Source organism: Toxorhynchites rutilus, chromosome 3 (assembly GCF_029784135.1).
Source record: "Toxorhynchites rutilus septentrionalis strain SRP chromosome 3, ASM2978413v1, whole genome shotgun sequence".
Lineage (NCBI taxonomy): Eukaryota > Metazoa > Arthropoda > Insecta > Diptera > Culicidae > Toxorhynchites > Toxorhynchites rutilus.
Window position 1 is genome coordinate 263693672 of NC_073746.1, and position 16927 is coordinate 263710598.

At 37.6% G+C, this 16927-nt stretch overlaps 1 protein-coding gene across 2 annotated transcripts in view; it reads left to right on the top strand.

The window, feature by feature from the left end:
• LOC129777569 (uncharacterized protein DDB_G0283357) overlaps window positions 1-16927 on the top strand; it is a 230763-nt gene that overhangs the window by 199314 nt on the left and 14522 nt on the right. For both annotated transcript variants that reach the window (XM_055783917.1, XM_055783918.1), the window contains exon 4: window positions 6055-6238. In XM_055783917.1, coding sequence (XP_055639892.1) covers window positions 6055-6238 — 184 coding nt within the window. The remainder of the gene's footprint in view (window positions 1-6054; window positions 6239-16927) is intronic.

Here is a 16927-nt window from a genome sequence, read left to right on the forward strand (position 1 = left end):
TTCGAAACGTTTTGAGATTCGACCGATTACTTGCGATTTACCCGAGATTAGGGGCAAACAATTTTTGAGGAAATGGACAGGTTAGTGATATGGAAAGAGGGTGTCGTCGGTTCAACCAAGGAGTGCAAGGAGTGTGTTGTATTTCATACACGGAAGGGATAATCTCAATCTTCGCTCTCTCTCTCTCTCTCTCTCTCTCTCTCTCTCTCCCTCTCTTTCTCTATCTCTTCCTCTCTCTTTCTTTCTCTCTTTCTCTCTTTTTCTCTTTCTCTCTCTCTCTATCTCTATCTCTCTCTCTCTATCTCTATCTCTCTCTCTCTCTGTCTCTCTCTGTGAATGATTGCTCATAAATATGCATCTTTCATTGTTGAGTAATCTCCGGAGGGAATTCCTTTCAGTCACCAGGGGAAGAATAGGAATGTAGACATGATACTCGGGGCCAGAAGGGTTGCCTCTATAAAGTGGTTCTCCTGTAATTATCATGGAAGAGATGATTGTCGGTGGAAAGAGCTGTGTATCGAGATTCATTGTGGTGAACGCAAATTCTAAAGCACTCGTCGGAAAGAAATCCTGAAAGTAGGATGTACATATGATGTATACATGGCGATGGAGTCAATTATTTATTTTATGATTCTAGGCCGGAACACCTTACTTTACATCTTCTTTATTTTTCACAGGTAAACGGGGGAACACCTTCACAAAAAAAAAATCCACAATGTATTTATTGATTCAGCGTGTTGTAATTTTTTTTTCAAATATTTCAACGTCCGGCGGCGGAGAACGTCCTAGGAATAATGATATACTGAAAGCCTGTTTAATCTTGTTTGTAGCACTTTTCTATGAATGTGCCGCCATCTAAATTATACGCATGCGTTCTCATAACATCGCCTGCAGAAAAAAACGAGGATTTATTCAAGCATACTTTTTCATACAAGGTTATTTTTCCATGAAAAACATTATAGAAAAAAATATTTTAGTAAACATCAACGAAACAGCAACAAAATACATATAACGAAAATCACAAAAATTTTATTCTAAAACAATCGTTCAAAATTATACATCGCGAAATGAGCATCAGCATTTTTCGTTCATAAATAGTCAATTTGAAAGAGTAAGAGGAGAAAGTTAAGCGGTATACTATAACAAAGATTATATTTTAGAATTTTCTTGCTACGAGGACTCATCAGACAGCTTCGGAAACAGTTATCCAAGTACACTAAGGGAGTATCTAGTCTAGAAATTCAAAAAAAACTTTTTTTTTTGTTTAGATCTCTGAAGTTTTTAAATTTTAATATTTTCAAAAAATTTCATAAAAAACTTGTTAAGAAGCGATTTGGCGAAAACATTCTTTTTTAAATTGTACGAAGTTTTACCATAGCGGCATCTTCACTGATTCAAAGTCTGTCAAATTTTTCTGTTCAAGATAACCAGAAAGGCTGGAATCGTGTTCATGGCGTGCAACTTTTTTTAATCCCCTCACTTTTTCAGCTTGTAACTATTCTAATTTTAAATATATTGTTCCAGTTGCATTGTTTATCTTTTAACAATGCAACTGAAAAAAAAACAAATAAAAACAAATAAGTAAATAATAAATAGCAAAAACATTCTTTGTTTTAGTTGCTCAGAGCTCAGAAAAACTTCCGAAACTCGTGCCTCTTCACTGGAATACAGGTCGGACTCGATTATATATAGTCGACCATTTTTTTTCAACAATTATTTTCAAATCCTATACATAATCGAATCTCAAGAAAACAATTTTTTCATTAATGTATGAATGTCAAACATTAATAGAAAAATAGCTTTTTTGTGATTCGATTATGTATTGGATTCGAAAATTAACGTTGTAAGAGAAATAGCGATTATATATAATCGAGTCCGACCTGTACCTCCTTAACAAATTTTCTGAAACACAACCAAGAATCAAATGCTGTTGAATTGAGGAAGTGAAGCTGTGAGATCTTCCTTCGAATTTCCAATGGCTTTTCCCTCACATAGATGTGGATGGGTAACAGGACTTCTTAAATTTAACAAAATCAAATCATTTTTACAGAATTCACAACAGTACGCATAGTTCACATACAATTTATTTTTACATTTAATATTTAATATAAGACACTAACATTCCAAACGAATATTACAATAAGGAATAGTTAACAAGCAATTCAAAATAGTTCGGTGAGCCTAAGTTTCAGATTCCGTCTATCATCTAACACAAATTCTCCAGGACCTATCGTTCGTCTTTTGCGATGTTTTCATTAAAACCGCTTGGTGGTAAATATTTCAATCCTCTTTTAGCAACGCATGAAAATTCAACTAAAATGTATGCGTGTGATGCAAAAATACACGAACGCTCTCCACCAGACGGCATTGAAACCGACGCTTTGTATCAATTCCAACTTGGGTTTGAAGTTGCGACAAAATAACACCGTGATTCGATAGTGACTGCTCGCTGGCACCTGTAATCGAATTTGCAAATACTCTGCTTTTACGTTTGTTACGGCCCAGTCCGAACAGTCGAGATCAATCGTTACACAAAATTTATTAACACATCATGTTATACGAAAACTGAACTACTGAAAAACTACCAAAAAATCTAAAAACAAAACACTAATAACACGACGGAGTCCGCAGCGGTAGAACCTGAATCCACACCTGCAAATGAAGAGTAATTAGTGATTCTGTATATCTGAATATTTATTGTTACTTACCTTTTCAACACGGAACAAAACCTGATACACATTATTTGCACCTCTCGAAACACAACAGCACTACAAAGTAACATATAGACAATCATAAAAATCACAAACAATAACAAGCGAATTGTCAAAAGGCCAGGAACGGATAGAAACGAGCCCGCTATACAACACGCAATTGTGTTATAGCGAATATTCCAGCAATCCAAACAAACGCTACTAAAATGACAATTTTTTTATTTTATTTTATTTTATTTTATTTTATTTACAAACATCAACAGGCTTAACATGTTTGCCCTAATGACCGAGAATTAATTATAAAATAAAAACTAATAATAAAACTAGATAACTAAATATTAAAACTATAACCTTATAACTACTTAAGAACAACAGAATAGAGCACTTTGAGGGACGAACGGGAAAGGTGATAATCAAAACACGAACTACAAAGATTGAACACATGACACATACTGGTTACGGGTTCATTGTAGTCGTAATTTGTTCGAGTAGTGGAAGGTACAAATAGTGACGGGTACGCAAATTGCGACGACTAATGTTAAAATTAAATAAGTATAGCAATTCGGGGCAATCGATATTTTATAAAATAATATCAGATACAAAAATCGCTTAGGCAACATTCCTTCGAGAGCCCAATGAATCCAATCCAATGAGACTCCAGCGATCCTCGTAGCTGGGCAGATTCAATGGAATTCAATGGCAGATTACGCAAGGAAAATCGAACAAATTTTCGCTGAATCGACTCAATACGTTGTACACTATTTTGGTAATATGGTGAACATACAACACAAGCATATTCTAGAATGGACCGAACCAGAGCACAATATAGGGCTTTGATGCAATGTACATCTGTAAATTGCTTCGTGACACGGAAAATAAAGCCGAGGGCTTTGAACGCTTTAGAAGTGATGTAAGCTATATGATTACGAAAGGTTAGTTTAGAGTCTAACATAACTCCAAGGTCTTTGATAATGTCCACACGTCTCAAAATTTCACCGTGCAGTCTATCTTCAAAGCTTATCAATGTGCGCTTTCGAGAAAACGAAATAACCGAACATTTGGATGGATTTAAGATCATTCTATTCGTTGCGCACCATTCAGCAAAAATATTTAGCTGCTCTTGCAGAAACTCCGCATCTCCAGTGGAATTCACGCGAAAAAAACAACTTGAAGTCATCGGCGTAGGAGAGCTTCAGGCACTTCAGACGAAAATTAATGTCATTAAGGTATAGCAGAAAAATATATGGGCCGAGGTGGCTCCCTTGCGGAACACCAGACGTTACACGAAAATGAGAAGATATAGTGTCTCCAATTTTCACCGACATAATACGATCAGTGAGATAAGACCGTAGCTAGAATAAGAAGGGACCATTAAAACCAAGATGTTGAAGTTCAGCTACAGCGATGTTGTGGTTGATTTTGTCGAATGCTCCGGAGAAATCGGTATATACCGCATCGATTTGCTGTCGCAGCCAATCGTATAAATAGGGCACGAAATGTTAAGAACAGAGTCAGACTCAAATAAACCATCGATCAGTATAGGTTAAACTTTTGACTATATTCGATCTCATCTTCACTACATTGGGTAGCCAGTCTACTCAATCCTCAACTCTGGAACTTTGCTCAGATGCCTCTCTGGGCGGAGACAACGTTCGTCTCAATAAGTTGTTCTCCGGCAAGGCCAGTGTCTGGAGATCCTTCAATTTCCAATGAATCATTTTGTGTCATGCTACTTAACATTCACAAATATTGAACCAAAAATTAGTGGATGATTTAGAACCTTAACCAGAATAAGAGTATTCACTTTTGTTGCACCAAATAAATAAACAAGGTGGAAATGCATGTTCTTTATCATCACCATCAGAATCATTGCTTCTGAATCGTTTAAACCACTTTTCGCACATACATATCGATATAGTACATTCTTTGAAAGTTTGGAAGTTTTCGATGAGATAAAATGTTAATTGTTTGCTCAAACAATCGAAATTAACTTTTTTTTTCAAAAATCAATTTCTCAGACGGAAATTTCAAGACATTTGGCATCCAAATTTTTTTTTCAAAACCACGATTTTCGGTGATTTTTCGTTTTTCAAAAAAACTCTAATTTCAACGTTTGTGACACCAGTAAATGAAGTTCGAATGAGCTAATATTTTGCATAGGGTATATTATTGCGTAAATCAACATTTCGTAGCAAGTTCCGAATGAAAAATTGAGATAACTATTTCTATTGGCACCCTAAACCATACTTTTCGTTTCGCAGATGACACTAGATCTCGACGTTTCATGCCATTTAAAGACATTTGGCATCAAAAATTTTTTTTCGAAAACCCCGATCTCATTAACTCCCCCCTTGAGTGATTTTTCGATTTTCAAAAAACTCAAACTTTGAACGCTTTGCGCCACTCTCCCTTAAGTCTGATTGAGCTGATATTTTGCATAGGGTGTTTTTTCGAGGTGGTGATCATTTTTTATGGGGTAACTTTTTGAAACTCGAGATGACCATTTTCATTGGCACCCTAGTGTACATGTGTAGGGGAGACAATCCTGCGTAGCGGTTAACATCCGTACTTCTCACGCTAAAGGTCACGTGTTAAATTCTCACTCCCGACATTCTTCCTTCGAAATAGAAGTAAAGCCGTGATCCGAGTGACGAACTAGCCAAAAGGTTTAAATTCACTATAATACAGAAGTAAAAGAAAATGTACATATGAATCATATAGCTTTATTTACGTTTCGATATCTCTTGTGAATTGATTCCACCAGAATCTTCAATAAATGTCAGCTTTTCACAAACATTAAAGCCGCACAACCTATAAAGTATACATTTGTTTATTGTGCCAGATTCTTCGCCGCACATAACACTGGCATGAGTGTCTCCCCCGGTGGATGCAACCGCGTTTAATTGATTTCTGTCAACCGAACGTGATTAGTAATCCCCGTGGGACCTCCGTTAACCTTTTCAAAACAGCACTAAATTTAGAGCGAGTATGAAACTCATTTTCTCCTCTAATTTCATCCATCACGAGCATGAGACAGTCATATATCCTGCATCGCCGCCGGAGGCGACAAAAAAGCCCCTACGCGTAGAGACACTAGACACCGCGCAACTGTTGATAAATTAGAAGTTTGCTTTGAACTGCCTCTAACGTCGAGAGTTCTGTCCCACTGACAAGGAACAGCGTTACACTCCGGCCGCCGCCGACATTAATTAGTTGCCGAGTCAGGCCGCTAGCAGGTCTCCATAGCTTCGCGTTCTTCGCGGCTGTGTATTATATTTCAATGCGGCAATTAATATTATTTCATCTCATTGTTTTCTTACTTTTCTCTATTTATTTTCCGCAGACACAAACGGAAAGTTCAGAACTTCCTACCCTGCAAGACGCCAACCCGTGGACCCTCCCATCATCTGGACGCAACAGGTGTCTCGGCTGCTCACTCGGTGACGTACGAGGATCCCGACGTGCACTTAGGTCACCACCCGTTGGTGCTACGGCATCATCACCACCATCATCACCACAACATGGAGGTAGGCTATCGCCGAATAGTTTGAATGCTTTACTGCAACCACCCACCACCCCCCCGCAGCAGCAGCCAAAATATTGAATTTGTTAACACTCGGCACCAATTAGATCTTTTCGACAAGTTCAATTACATTCTAATCAAATTCGCTTCAATCCTATTTGTTTTCGCGTTCACCCGATTCCAAACTCGTGTTTCCCGCCGCGTAGTGAGGCGGTTTCGAGGAATGCTTCGGAGAGTGAAAAGAGCCGAACCTCCCGTCAAAATTAATTCGCTTTGTCAGATTATATTAAATCAACTGAAATTGAATAACTTAAAATGACATATTTTGCTTCTCATCCTCGTGAGCATGACTGGCTTACTCACACGAACACACATGTGCACGATCTGGTTTCAGATATAGAGTCATAAGTGTGCAGCGCTTTAAATATTCGAAGCCGAAGAGTAGAGAATATTTCGAACGATAATCTAAACTGTTTCCAATTATGCTTGGATCCCAAACGAGGGACAAGATCGTGCGAAGAGAGAGCACTGGCTTTAAATCAAGATACTAGATATAATCGTAATGACAATAAACATAATCATAATGTCACCGTCAGCACCATGCGCCGAGAGAATTGAGACGAATCTTAAAAGGAGCATGAAGTGAAGATGGTTGGAAAATGAAATTGGAAAGAAAAAAAATGTTGTGTGAGAATAATTTCTTCTATTCGTTGCTTGTTGTTGGCATAGTTCCACGGATCCAATTTCAAGTGGTTGACGGTTTTATTGTCGGATTTTTCTTCTTACCTATCTATTCCAAAAGTGTTCGTAGTTTCTCTGAAGAAGAGCCAATTTGAATGGTAATTTCGAAAAGCGTTGAAATTTCAATTCGTGCTAGGAATGTGACAATGGTCGATCTAGATCTTAATGTGTTTTGTGCGGGAGGGCTTCTTAACCGTTGAGCACCGGTAGTTTCGTAGGAATGCATCACAATTGTTAGATTTATGACGAGTCCAAATTTTATTTCACTGGAATTGTTTGTGATCATGAGACACGCACTGCGAAGAAATGCGCTGGCCTTCAGGAATTCCAACCCGTTCCGGTTGACATCCGTTCTGGCGACGGCTTTCGTGTCAAGCCATCGTTCTGTCAGTTTCGGCACTGTTTCCCAATTCGATAAATTTGAGCGATATTCATTTCAACCCACCCTGGCAGCTGAGGTCAGCGGAAGGAGCGATGACCACGGGAGAATCCTGCCTGCCTTAATTAGTTTTGGCGCGCCTCTTACAAGCAACTGTCCGACAGTGAATGAGCAGCTTTCGGTAACAGCAGGACACACCTTGAACTCCCCCAATCTTCGTATGGAGCGAGCCGAGGGGGAATAGGTACCTGGAAATAAACATGTTTGACAGCATTATTACACAGACACGAAATTTGATCGTCACACGCCAATCATAATTCGCTTCGCACTCCATCCTCGCTTGTGTCCACAACAAGGAGGGGGTGGGCTGGAGGCGGTCGAACTTTTTCCCTTCGAACGGCCGAACATCTCGAACTGCCGCAGGGGGTGCCGCTGCCGTTACTGCAGCGTTGTGTAACCGAATCCCTTTCTCGTGTCCGTGTCAGTTTTGCGGTGGGCTTTTGGTTCACGGGAAAATGTGGTCGTGTTCGAGTCATAAATATTGTTATTCACGGGGCTGGGCTACTCTAGCCATCAACCGGTGCACACAGCATGGGAGGGAAAAGTTCCGATTGTATCAGATGAATTCGAGGTGTAATCGGCGCAAAGTTTCCCAGCCGACGTAATCGCCATTTGTTAATCTTTTGATAATATTTTTGCTTCAATAATTTTTACGAAATCTCTGTTATGCCATATCGGGTTTCTTCCAAAGAATTGCATAACGCGTTAATAAGTTAGTTTAAAAAAAAGTACTGCTACACATTTTTTATTTGTTTTATTATACACGTTCCCTCAAAGTTTCGTAAGATTTAATTCAAAAGTCACGTTCGGGAAAAAAAATCGTGGAACATGTACTTTGCTATTATGTTAGTCTTACGACAGCTTGAATACACCAATCTTTCATGTGAGCTAATACATACGATGTCATAGATAACAACGTTGTATCACTTTTTATTTTTTTTATTAGTTAGTTGTTTTTTATTTTATATTTTATAAGTTGAAATGTCTATACAAAACAACAGGCCTTGGAAATATTCCGGGCGTCTGATTCAAGAAAACATGTGTACATTAGGGTGGCAATGGATGTATGGAAAAAAATCATCATCGAATTTCAAAAACCGTCCATGTACATTTTGTTTATTGGCCCCAAAAAAATGACCTTTGCAAATTTTTAGCTCAATCGGATATGATTTAGGGGTGCCTCAAAGCGCTCAAAGTTTTGATTTTTTGATTCTCGAACATCTTCTAAGGGGGGAAATCAAAACATTGAGAGCTTTGAGGCACCCCTGAATCATGTCCGATTAAGCTGAAATTTTGTACAGGTAAAGCCTGTCCGATTCGTACACACTAAACACGGTACTCTTCGGCAGTTTTAGCTTTTTCGCGTACCGACAGTGTTGGATTTTGCTGCCATTCGTGCAAAATGCGTTTGCGTACTTCCACTTGATTCGACGCCATTTTATCAAACTGAAGAAGAATGTAAACATGTTGGACATCGAAACGAAGAGTAGGGTTTCAGCTGTCATGTAAATGAAATATTTCATTGATTATTGAAATATTTCAGAAACTACACTGAAAGAAAAGTGTCCGAAATTTAACTTGGACAGGCTTTAATTGTTTTGGGCTAATAAACAAAACGTACATGGTCGGTTCTCTAAATTCGATAATGTTTGTTTTTTCCATACCTTCATCGTTTCTCAGGCTAAGTTCTAAAATATCGATTTTGGGGCAAATTTTTGTTTTTTCGAGATGATACCAAATCTCGTTTCATGCATTTTGAAGTCGTCCGGCATCGAAAAAAATTTCCATTTTCTAAAAATTCTGGCAAAAAATATAGAGTGTATAGCACACGTCAGTATTGTTGGCTTAGACCTACAAAATTATTTTATTCAATACGCTTGTTTATCACTTCAAATATTATTTTAGAATACTTTAAAATTTTAATACAACTTATTGATAGTTGATTTTAAAGGCCCTGGAAAGGGCCGATATTTTGCGTGATTCTGCGATATCAGTGGAAAATGGTTTATTCATAATGCATTCTTACCCTCGCAAGAACAGTATACAAGCTGGCGATATGTCGCAATTTATTTCTTTGTGTCAATGCGCGTACTACACTAAATATGCATTTCGAACGAAATATTCATAAGCGAACCATCGTGAGTTCAAATCTCAGGTCCCTCAATTGACCATCTTTGCGTTGTTATAGAATAACTACGTTCACGCAAACAATCATCAGTGATGGATATCGATTCACGGTCGGAGTTCTGGCCTCTCTCCGCCCATACAAGCTATGCTGCTTGCAACAAGAAACATCTGGCTGTTGTGGTATTAATAACACAATAATGATCATAGCAACTGTCTCCGCAGTCCGGTCTATCTGAACAATGGAAAAGAAGGAATACTTTTACAACTAAATGGCTACTCTGTACTGCTGCTTCTTATTCATATTCCTATACTGTGTAAATATAATTCAACCAAACTTAATGCTTGTACTGACAACGTCAACGATTCCCAAAGCAGCGAAGCAATAAAATTGACTCTCAGACTCAACATTAACATGTACTACTGATTACTCCCCACATAAAATGTTTTGCTTCTCTCCAGGAACTCAACAGTGGGCGATATATTCGATGGTATCGAGCAAAACAGTTGAATATATGCTAGAACAAATTTTTCATTGTTTCTTCCATGTTCAGTGTTTAGATTTTCACTTTACCCCCTATATCTTCCTGCTAGACGTAGTCCTGCACCAAAAACATATTAGGGACACGAAAAATAAGTTATGTTTGTTGACCTAATAAAAACTCACTTATATTACTATAATTAGTACTTCTACCCTACGCCCAACTTAGATAATACTCATACTGGTGAGGCCTACAGCTATCAGGGTCAGACACTTCGATTTCTTTGTATCCCGAGGACTCGAATTGTGCCATTTCATATTTGAGGAAGTCACTAACAGATGACTCGCATAGTCCACACAAGGGTATGTGCACAATTGACAGAAAATTCCCATAAGCAACCCATTCATTGCACTTTCTACGGCTGCGAAACCCCATCTTCTTCTTCTTCTTTAATGGCACTAACGTTCCTAGAGGAACTTCGCCGTCTCAACGTAGTATTACTTGCGTCATTTTTATTAGTACTTAGTTGAGATTTCTATGCCAAATGACACGCCTTGCAATGCATTCTGAGTGGCAAGCTCTAGAATACGCGTGATCACAGTACAAGTCGGAGGAAATTTCTTTGACGAAAAATTCCCCCAACCAGAACGGGAATCGAACCCGAACACCCGGCATGTTAGTTATGACGCTAACCACTCGGCCACGGGAGCACACCGAAACCCCATCTATGTGTGTCCATTCTTCAAACCGTTCAAAATGTGGGAATTCCCCTCTTCCGAACCAGGAAACATGATATTGCTAGACGAAACCACAATATCTTCTTCGTTGCATACACTCTCCCGTTTTGCCTACGTCTACAGAATGATGCTTCTTTATTAATGCACAAAAAAGAGATGAATGAACGTACTATTTTATTAAAATATTATATCAAAAGTGAAGCCTTACCAACGATACGGAACTGTGTGTCTGCAGGCTTCTCTCCGCGCTCGTTGCGGTTTGATATATCTTTGAAACACTCATTGCTCATTTCTAATTGAAGCCGAGGAGAGGTCCGTAAGACATTCCCGTGGACGAGGGAAATCATGAAAAGGAATCATCATCGCTGGTTATTATGCTCTGCAAGCGAGACGACGACAGCGATTATGAGCCCTCGCCTTTTGTGTTAAAGATGTTCGTTCATTCGGTCATAACCTCCGATTCCAGAGGGTTGTTTTGTGCTGCTGAATAAAAGAATTTGAGGATATTGTCGCGCTGTGATGAGTTTTGACAGCGTTTGTCCAAACATTTTGACAGCCACCGGTTTGGTTTGTGTGTGTTCGTCTGCATCTACACTCTCTGTCTAGGCACCTGAACAGCAACAAATCCGGTGAATATTTGCGGTAGTTCTCGCTCACATGCCGGCACTCAAGGCGATAGGCACACGAGCGAGCGCTTGGTGGCTTTTGTTGTCACCATGGCGGCGACAGCATCCTGTTCTGGTTCCCGGCGAAATTGGATTACGTGTGTTGATTGTGCAGACGAAATGTACGACAGGAAATTAATCCCATTCAATTGATGTCGGTTTGTGTGTGCACCGATCTGGTTCCATCGGTTGTTTGTTTTTTTCTCGCTCATTTTCTGAGCAATACTTGGGAATGAATACAACCTATTCGGCGGTAGTTGCACTGCCAGTTTGAATCGCGCGTTGCCATGTTTTTTGTTTGTTTTCCACGAAGCGAAAAACGATACTTTCACTCAGCAACGTGCATCCTGTGGGGGACGTGTTCCTCGGATTCAGTATGAATGGATTTGGGATCAATTTGTGATTTGGTTAAGGAGCCTACATATTTCCTCTTTGAAAATTCTAGAGATTTGGTTCATCTAGAGATCCTCTGAATTCGTAACCAGAACATTGTTTCATCGTTCCATAGTTTATTCAATTGTTCATTGAAATTAAAAAAATCAGACTACTTTTTGAAAAGGGCAAAACAAATTTTCTTGATTTTTTTACAAAAAAAAACTCAAAATGTAGGAAATATAACTCAAAATGTAGGAAATTGTTTTTCATAAAAAAATATCATTTTTTTCGAATTACGCTGAAAAAAATTCAAATTAATTATTCTTAAAAATGCCCTTGAAATTTCCAACAAATCACCCAAACATCGGAAGATGGGCACTTGTACAGGTAAAAAGTTTTTCTAACAATAACTATTTCATGACTTTGACTAATATTTAACTCGTTACACTTTTAATTATAAATTATCCATTGACATGTCTGCAAACTTTTTTCTATTTATAAACATGTCAAAAAATGTAAAACGCGAGAATTCACACACAAAAATATTACGAGTAAAACATTATTTTTTCTGGAGTCTCAATACAAACATGTTATATATTCCAGAAACTATAAAAATAGAATAAAAGCCCACATTTTAATAAGATCTAACACTTCTAAAACATCTTAAACACTATATCGCTATCTTGATTTAAAACACAATCAGGATTAGTTGCATTTTTTTCAAAGAAAACACGAAAAAGTTGTTAGAAAATCTTTTTCCCTGTACAAGTGCCCATCTTCCGATGTGTGGGCTATTCGAATAATTTTTTGAGTTTTAAAAAAATACGTATTTTGAAAAATGTATTTTGAAATTCTTAAACTTTTTTTTCAGTGTATTTTTTTTTGAAAATTTTCTCTCTACAATTTTCTACGTTTCATCCTTTGACCAGAGTTTTGTAGGTATAGGTCGGACTTGATGATATACAGACTCGATTATACACTCAACAAAAAAAATTAGAGGAACAGACTGCGAAGTCGGAAATTTTAAGTGATTTGTAACAAGCTGTAACTTCGTGAAAAATCAACGCATATCGACGGGATGCACATCATTTTGAAGCCACAGCTTCAAAATAATATTTCACGTACGCCTTTTTATCTTGGTGTGTGTAGGTGTAGTGGGCAACAATATCGGGAAGAAATGAAAAATCGATTTTCTTTGTTTTTTCAAGAATATTCTGGACTAACACAATTTTTTGTTTACCAACTCAACGGCAAATCGAAGAAACCTGATCAATCAGTATTCATTTAATTCCTAGAACTGTCCTTCCCATTCAGAGATATTTCAGTTTGAATGAAAAATTACCTCTTCGTCTTTGATGATTAATTATTCAATAAACAACTATCGCACTGCAAATCGAAAGACAGTTTTAAAAACTCTAATGAATTCTGCACTAGTATAATTTGTTACTTTGACGAAAAAAAAATATTTAAATTTTTTGCATCGATTTCAAAAATTAACCATAAACAGGATTTTTATAGTGCTTTACAAAATCCACTGTAATTCTGTAAATATCGCAGCAAGTTCTTATATTTGCAGACAAATTTTTAGCCTAGTGCATCACCTGAAGATTTGTGAACGTTCCATATTGATACGTTCATCCGTTTTTTCTAGTCGATTTTTCAAAATTTGGAGTCAATTAGAGGAGCATTTAATCGCAAGTCGTACCAAAAGTTGGTAGATTTTAGTTGAAGATTCACCAGGAATTGTTTAAAATGATATTGCAGCGAAATTAAAAGAGATAGGGGTTCGGTATCAAGGAACGAATTGTAGAGTGGTTAGAGAGCTTAAATTTGGTCGATAGAAACATTCAACTTTATTATGTATTTTTTTTGATAAAATTAAGAACACCACTACATTTCATGTTTTTCACATCTATAATGTTACTTTAATCCACTAATTTAGAATTTCTATAACTGTATCCTGTACTAAATTTTGTCATCTCTCAAATGGAAGCAACAGAATTGTCCTACGTAGCGTTATTTCTGAATGAGACCAAACAGTGCTCATAACAGAAAAAGGTTCAACAAATCTGTATTTTGTTAAAATTCGAACATATGCGAAGAAAGATTTTTCCATCAAATATGATCCTCTATCACCTCCTGAGAGAATTCGGATTTTTTATGCGGGAATTTTATTTTCTGACGTTAAAGGGACGAATAAAAAAAATAACCTTTTGCGGACGGAATTAATTTCCCTTGAAACAGATACTCTTATCTTTCCGCGCTAGTTATATTTTGTTTATGCCGAGTACCGTTACCTATTATTCATAGACACTCGGTAAACATTCGTGTAGTCATTAAAATTCGTTCAAAAAAAAAACTATTACTTTGTTGAAAAAAGTATTCAATATAATTTCTTGCTGTGGTGGGTCAGAGCAGACAAATGACCGCAAAGGGTTAAATTCTTCTTTTATACTCGAAAAACAAAAAATGTATGTATGAGAAACAAATAAAAACATTTTTTCTGACTCGATTTTATACAGGCAAACCTTTTTTGTGCGATTCTTTTATGTACGATTATTTTTTTAAGCGGTTTTCTTTTCTTGTGTGCATTTTTTGTGCGGTATATGCAAAGAAGCATATTCGGCGAAGTTATCGTTCATTTAGTGTTTTTCGATGTTTGATGAGCATTTCGTCCCTTTACATAGGTTGTGTATCTGCCAATCACCAGTCTTATGCTTTGTTTTGTTGTTTTTTGACGTATAGCTAGGAGTTTATTGAATGTATTAAAGAGTTTTTTTCTGTTCGGCGCAAGTGAGTAGGTCAACTAATAAAGCTATAAAATCATGACAAATAGTATAACGTGAGTTTTAGCTTTCAATTCCAATAACAATTGCCGTCCACGTCCAACGCTTACCCAACCTAACCTTAACGTCTCGTTCCTTAACCATTACGATAAGGTTAATTTCAAAGCGTTATTTCAACTGTCAGTATGAAAAGAGCATATTTGCGTCCAAATTATCCATTTCTCAAATCATCCCCATTCTTCCATCAAATACACTATGTTTCAAATGAAATGCTTTCTAATAGGAACCATTTTTTTCCAATTGTGTTGCGAACACAATTTTTTAAAGCTACTGGTGAAGTTTTGTACGATTTGTGTGTGCAATCCCTATCCCTCGCATAAAAAGAGGTTTGCCTGTAGATAATTTCATTATATACAGTGAAAAGACATCGGAGACTGTATAGATTCGAGTCCGCCCTGTATTATAATTTTTGAGTAATAACATTTTGTAAGAAAATAAAACAAAAACAGTGACCCTTTTCAAAATATTGTTTAATTCTTTTTTGAAGATTTCAAGTAAGCAAAGTTGCTTGAATGACGAATGTCTTTACACCCACAACGTTTTCACTTCTATCTGAGATGGTGCTACCAACTCCTAAGACGAGTTACCATGAAATTCGTCACATATAACATAACCCATTAACCCTTAGCGACCGAATGCCACCATACATGCAGCATTCCGGTATATTTCAGGGATTCTGTTAGGTTAAGCCGTGTTATTACTGAAAGTTTCCATGAAATCCAATAAAGCGATAGTAATTATGCACCTTTTCTCGCTCTGGAAACAAAGCACTTAATTTCATAAAAACCAACTGGTCATCGTTCTAGAAAAATGCGCTCGTTCGTTAAACGTTAATAGACTGATAATTTATTCTAAACTTCATAGAAAGCATTGAAGATATTTTGGAACAAACTTGTCAATGAGATTGATCAGCAACGTGTGGATCAAATTATGGTGGTAATTCCACATAAAATCCACGATTTTATCCGAAACCCGTCGAAATAATTTTCTAATATTGTTTTCTAGAAGTGCATTTTCGAATATTTAACATTTTTCATACGTCAAACCAATTTACAAGAGGACCAGACCATCTGTTATTGAAACGGTGACCACCGTTATCATATTAGTGGGACTTTTTTTGAAACTCGCAGTTTCGTTCCCAGTACAAGATTCTTCGCCTCTAGCGGTATGTTGCTTCCAAGAAACATTGTGACAAACACGGATACGGTTACTCGAGCAATAATACCACCACTGGCGGATATTGAGTGCTTAGAATGAAAGCACTGCTTGTGCAGCATACAAAATCACATTTCCGTGAAAAATTTACTCTCTGTTCTGTTGCATACGATGGATCGGTTGGGGATGGGGATGGAATAGACATAAACACATTTTCTTTCCGGGGGAGAGATGTGATGATGGGAACACCGTTCCGAGTTGATTCCTCTCACCATGACAACATGTGCTTATGCGGAAGAATGAACTTGGAAAAAATAGAACAGAATCCAAGTCATGCAACAGACAGATAGACATGGAACGCAACAGTATGGAATCTTGGATATTTTTTCTGCGAAATGTGGGACGAAATAGTGAATCTGATATTCTTATTGCATGAAGAGAGAGGTGGAGGTGAAATGTATTGCCATTTGTACGATAACTAATAGGCTGAAGTACCTCTTGTTTGCACATGGAGAACAACTGAGCACTGTAAGCAGACATGCAAAACGGGAACATTGTTGACCGAACCCCACGAGAGTGCACTTGAACTGGACCGAGCTGAAAAGACGAATCAGTTCAGTTGGCCGAAGGTCAACATAGGAAAAGACGAAACCTCTCATCTCCTTTTTCGTTAGAATTGGTGAACAATGAAAATAACAAGTGCCCCATCGAGCATACAAGTTTCTCATAGATAGGACAATGGTTCGATGGGATACTCTCCGGCTCTAGAAGAAGAGAAGGAATCGAAAAGAATGTTTTGCTAGAAGCGGATACTACACGCTCACGTGAACAACAGACGCGAACACAAAGTCAAAGCTTTGAAAAGATTATGATGATCAAACATTACTTGAATCAACAACAGCGTGTTTGAATAACAAACGTATCAAAATAACAAAATATATACATGTAAAGATTCATCACAGCATAAACAGTCGGACACACTGAGCAACTCGTTGGTGCCTCGGTGGGGAAACAGATCGCCAGAGCAAGGGGGCGAAATACCACCCAAATAGTTGCCGGGCTACGATTTCCCACACCTTCGGTTTCATCATCCGTTTTCTCGCTGACCATTCTCGCTGGTCATTCCGGT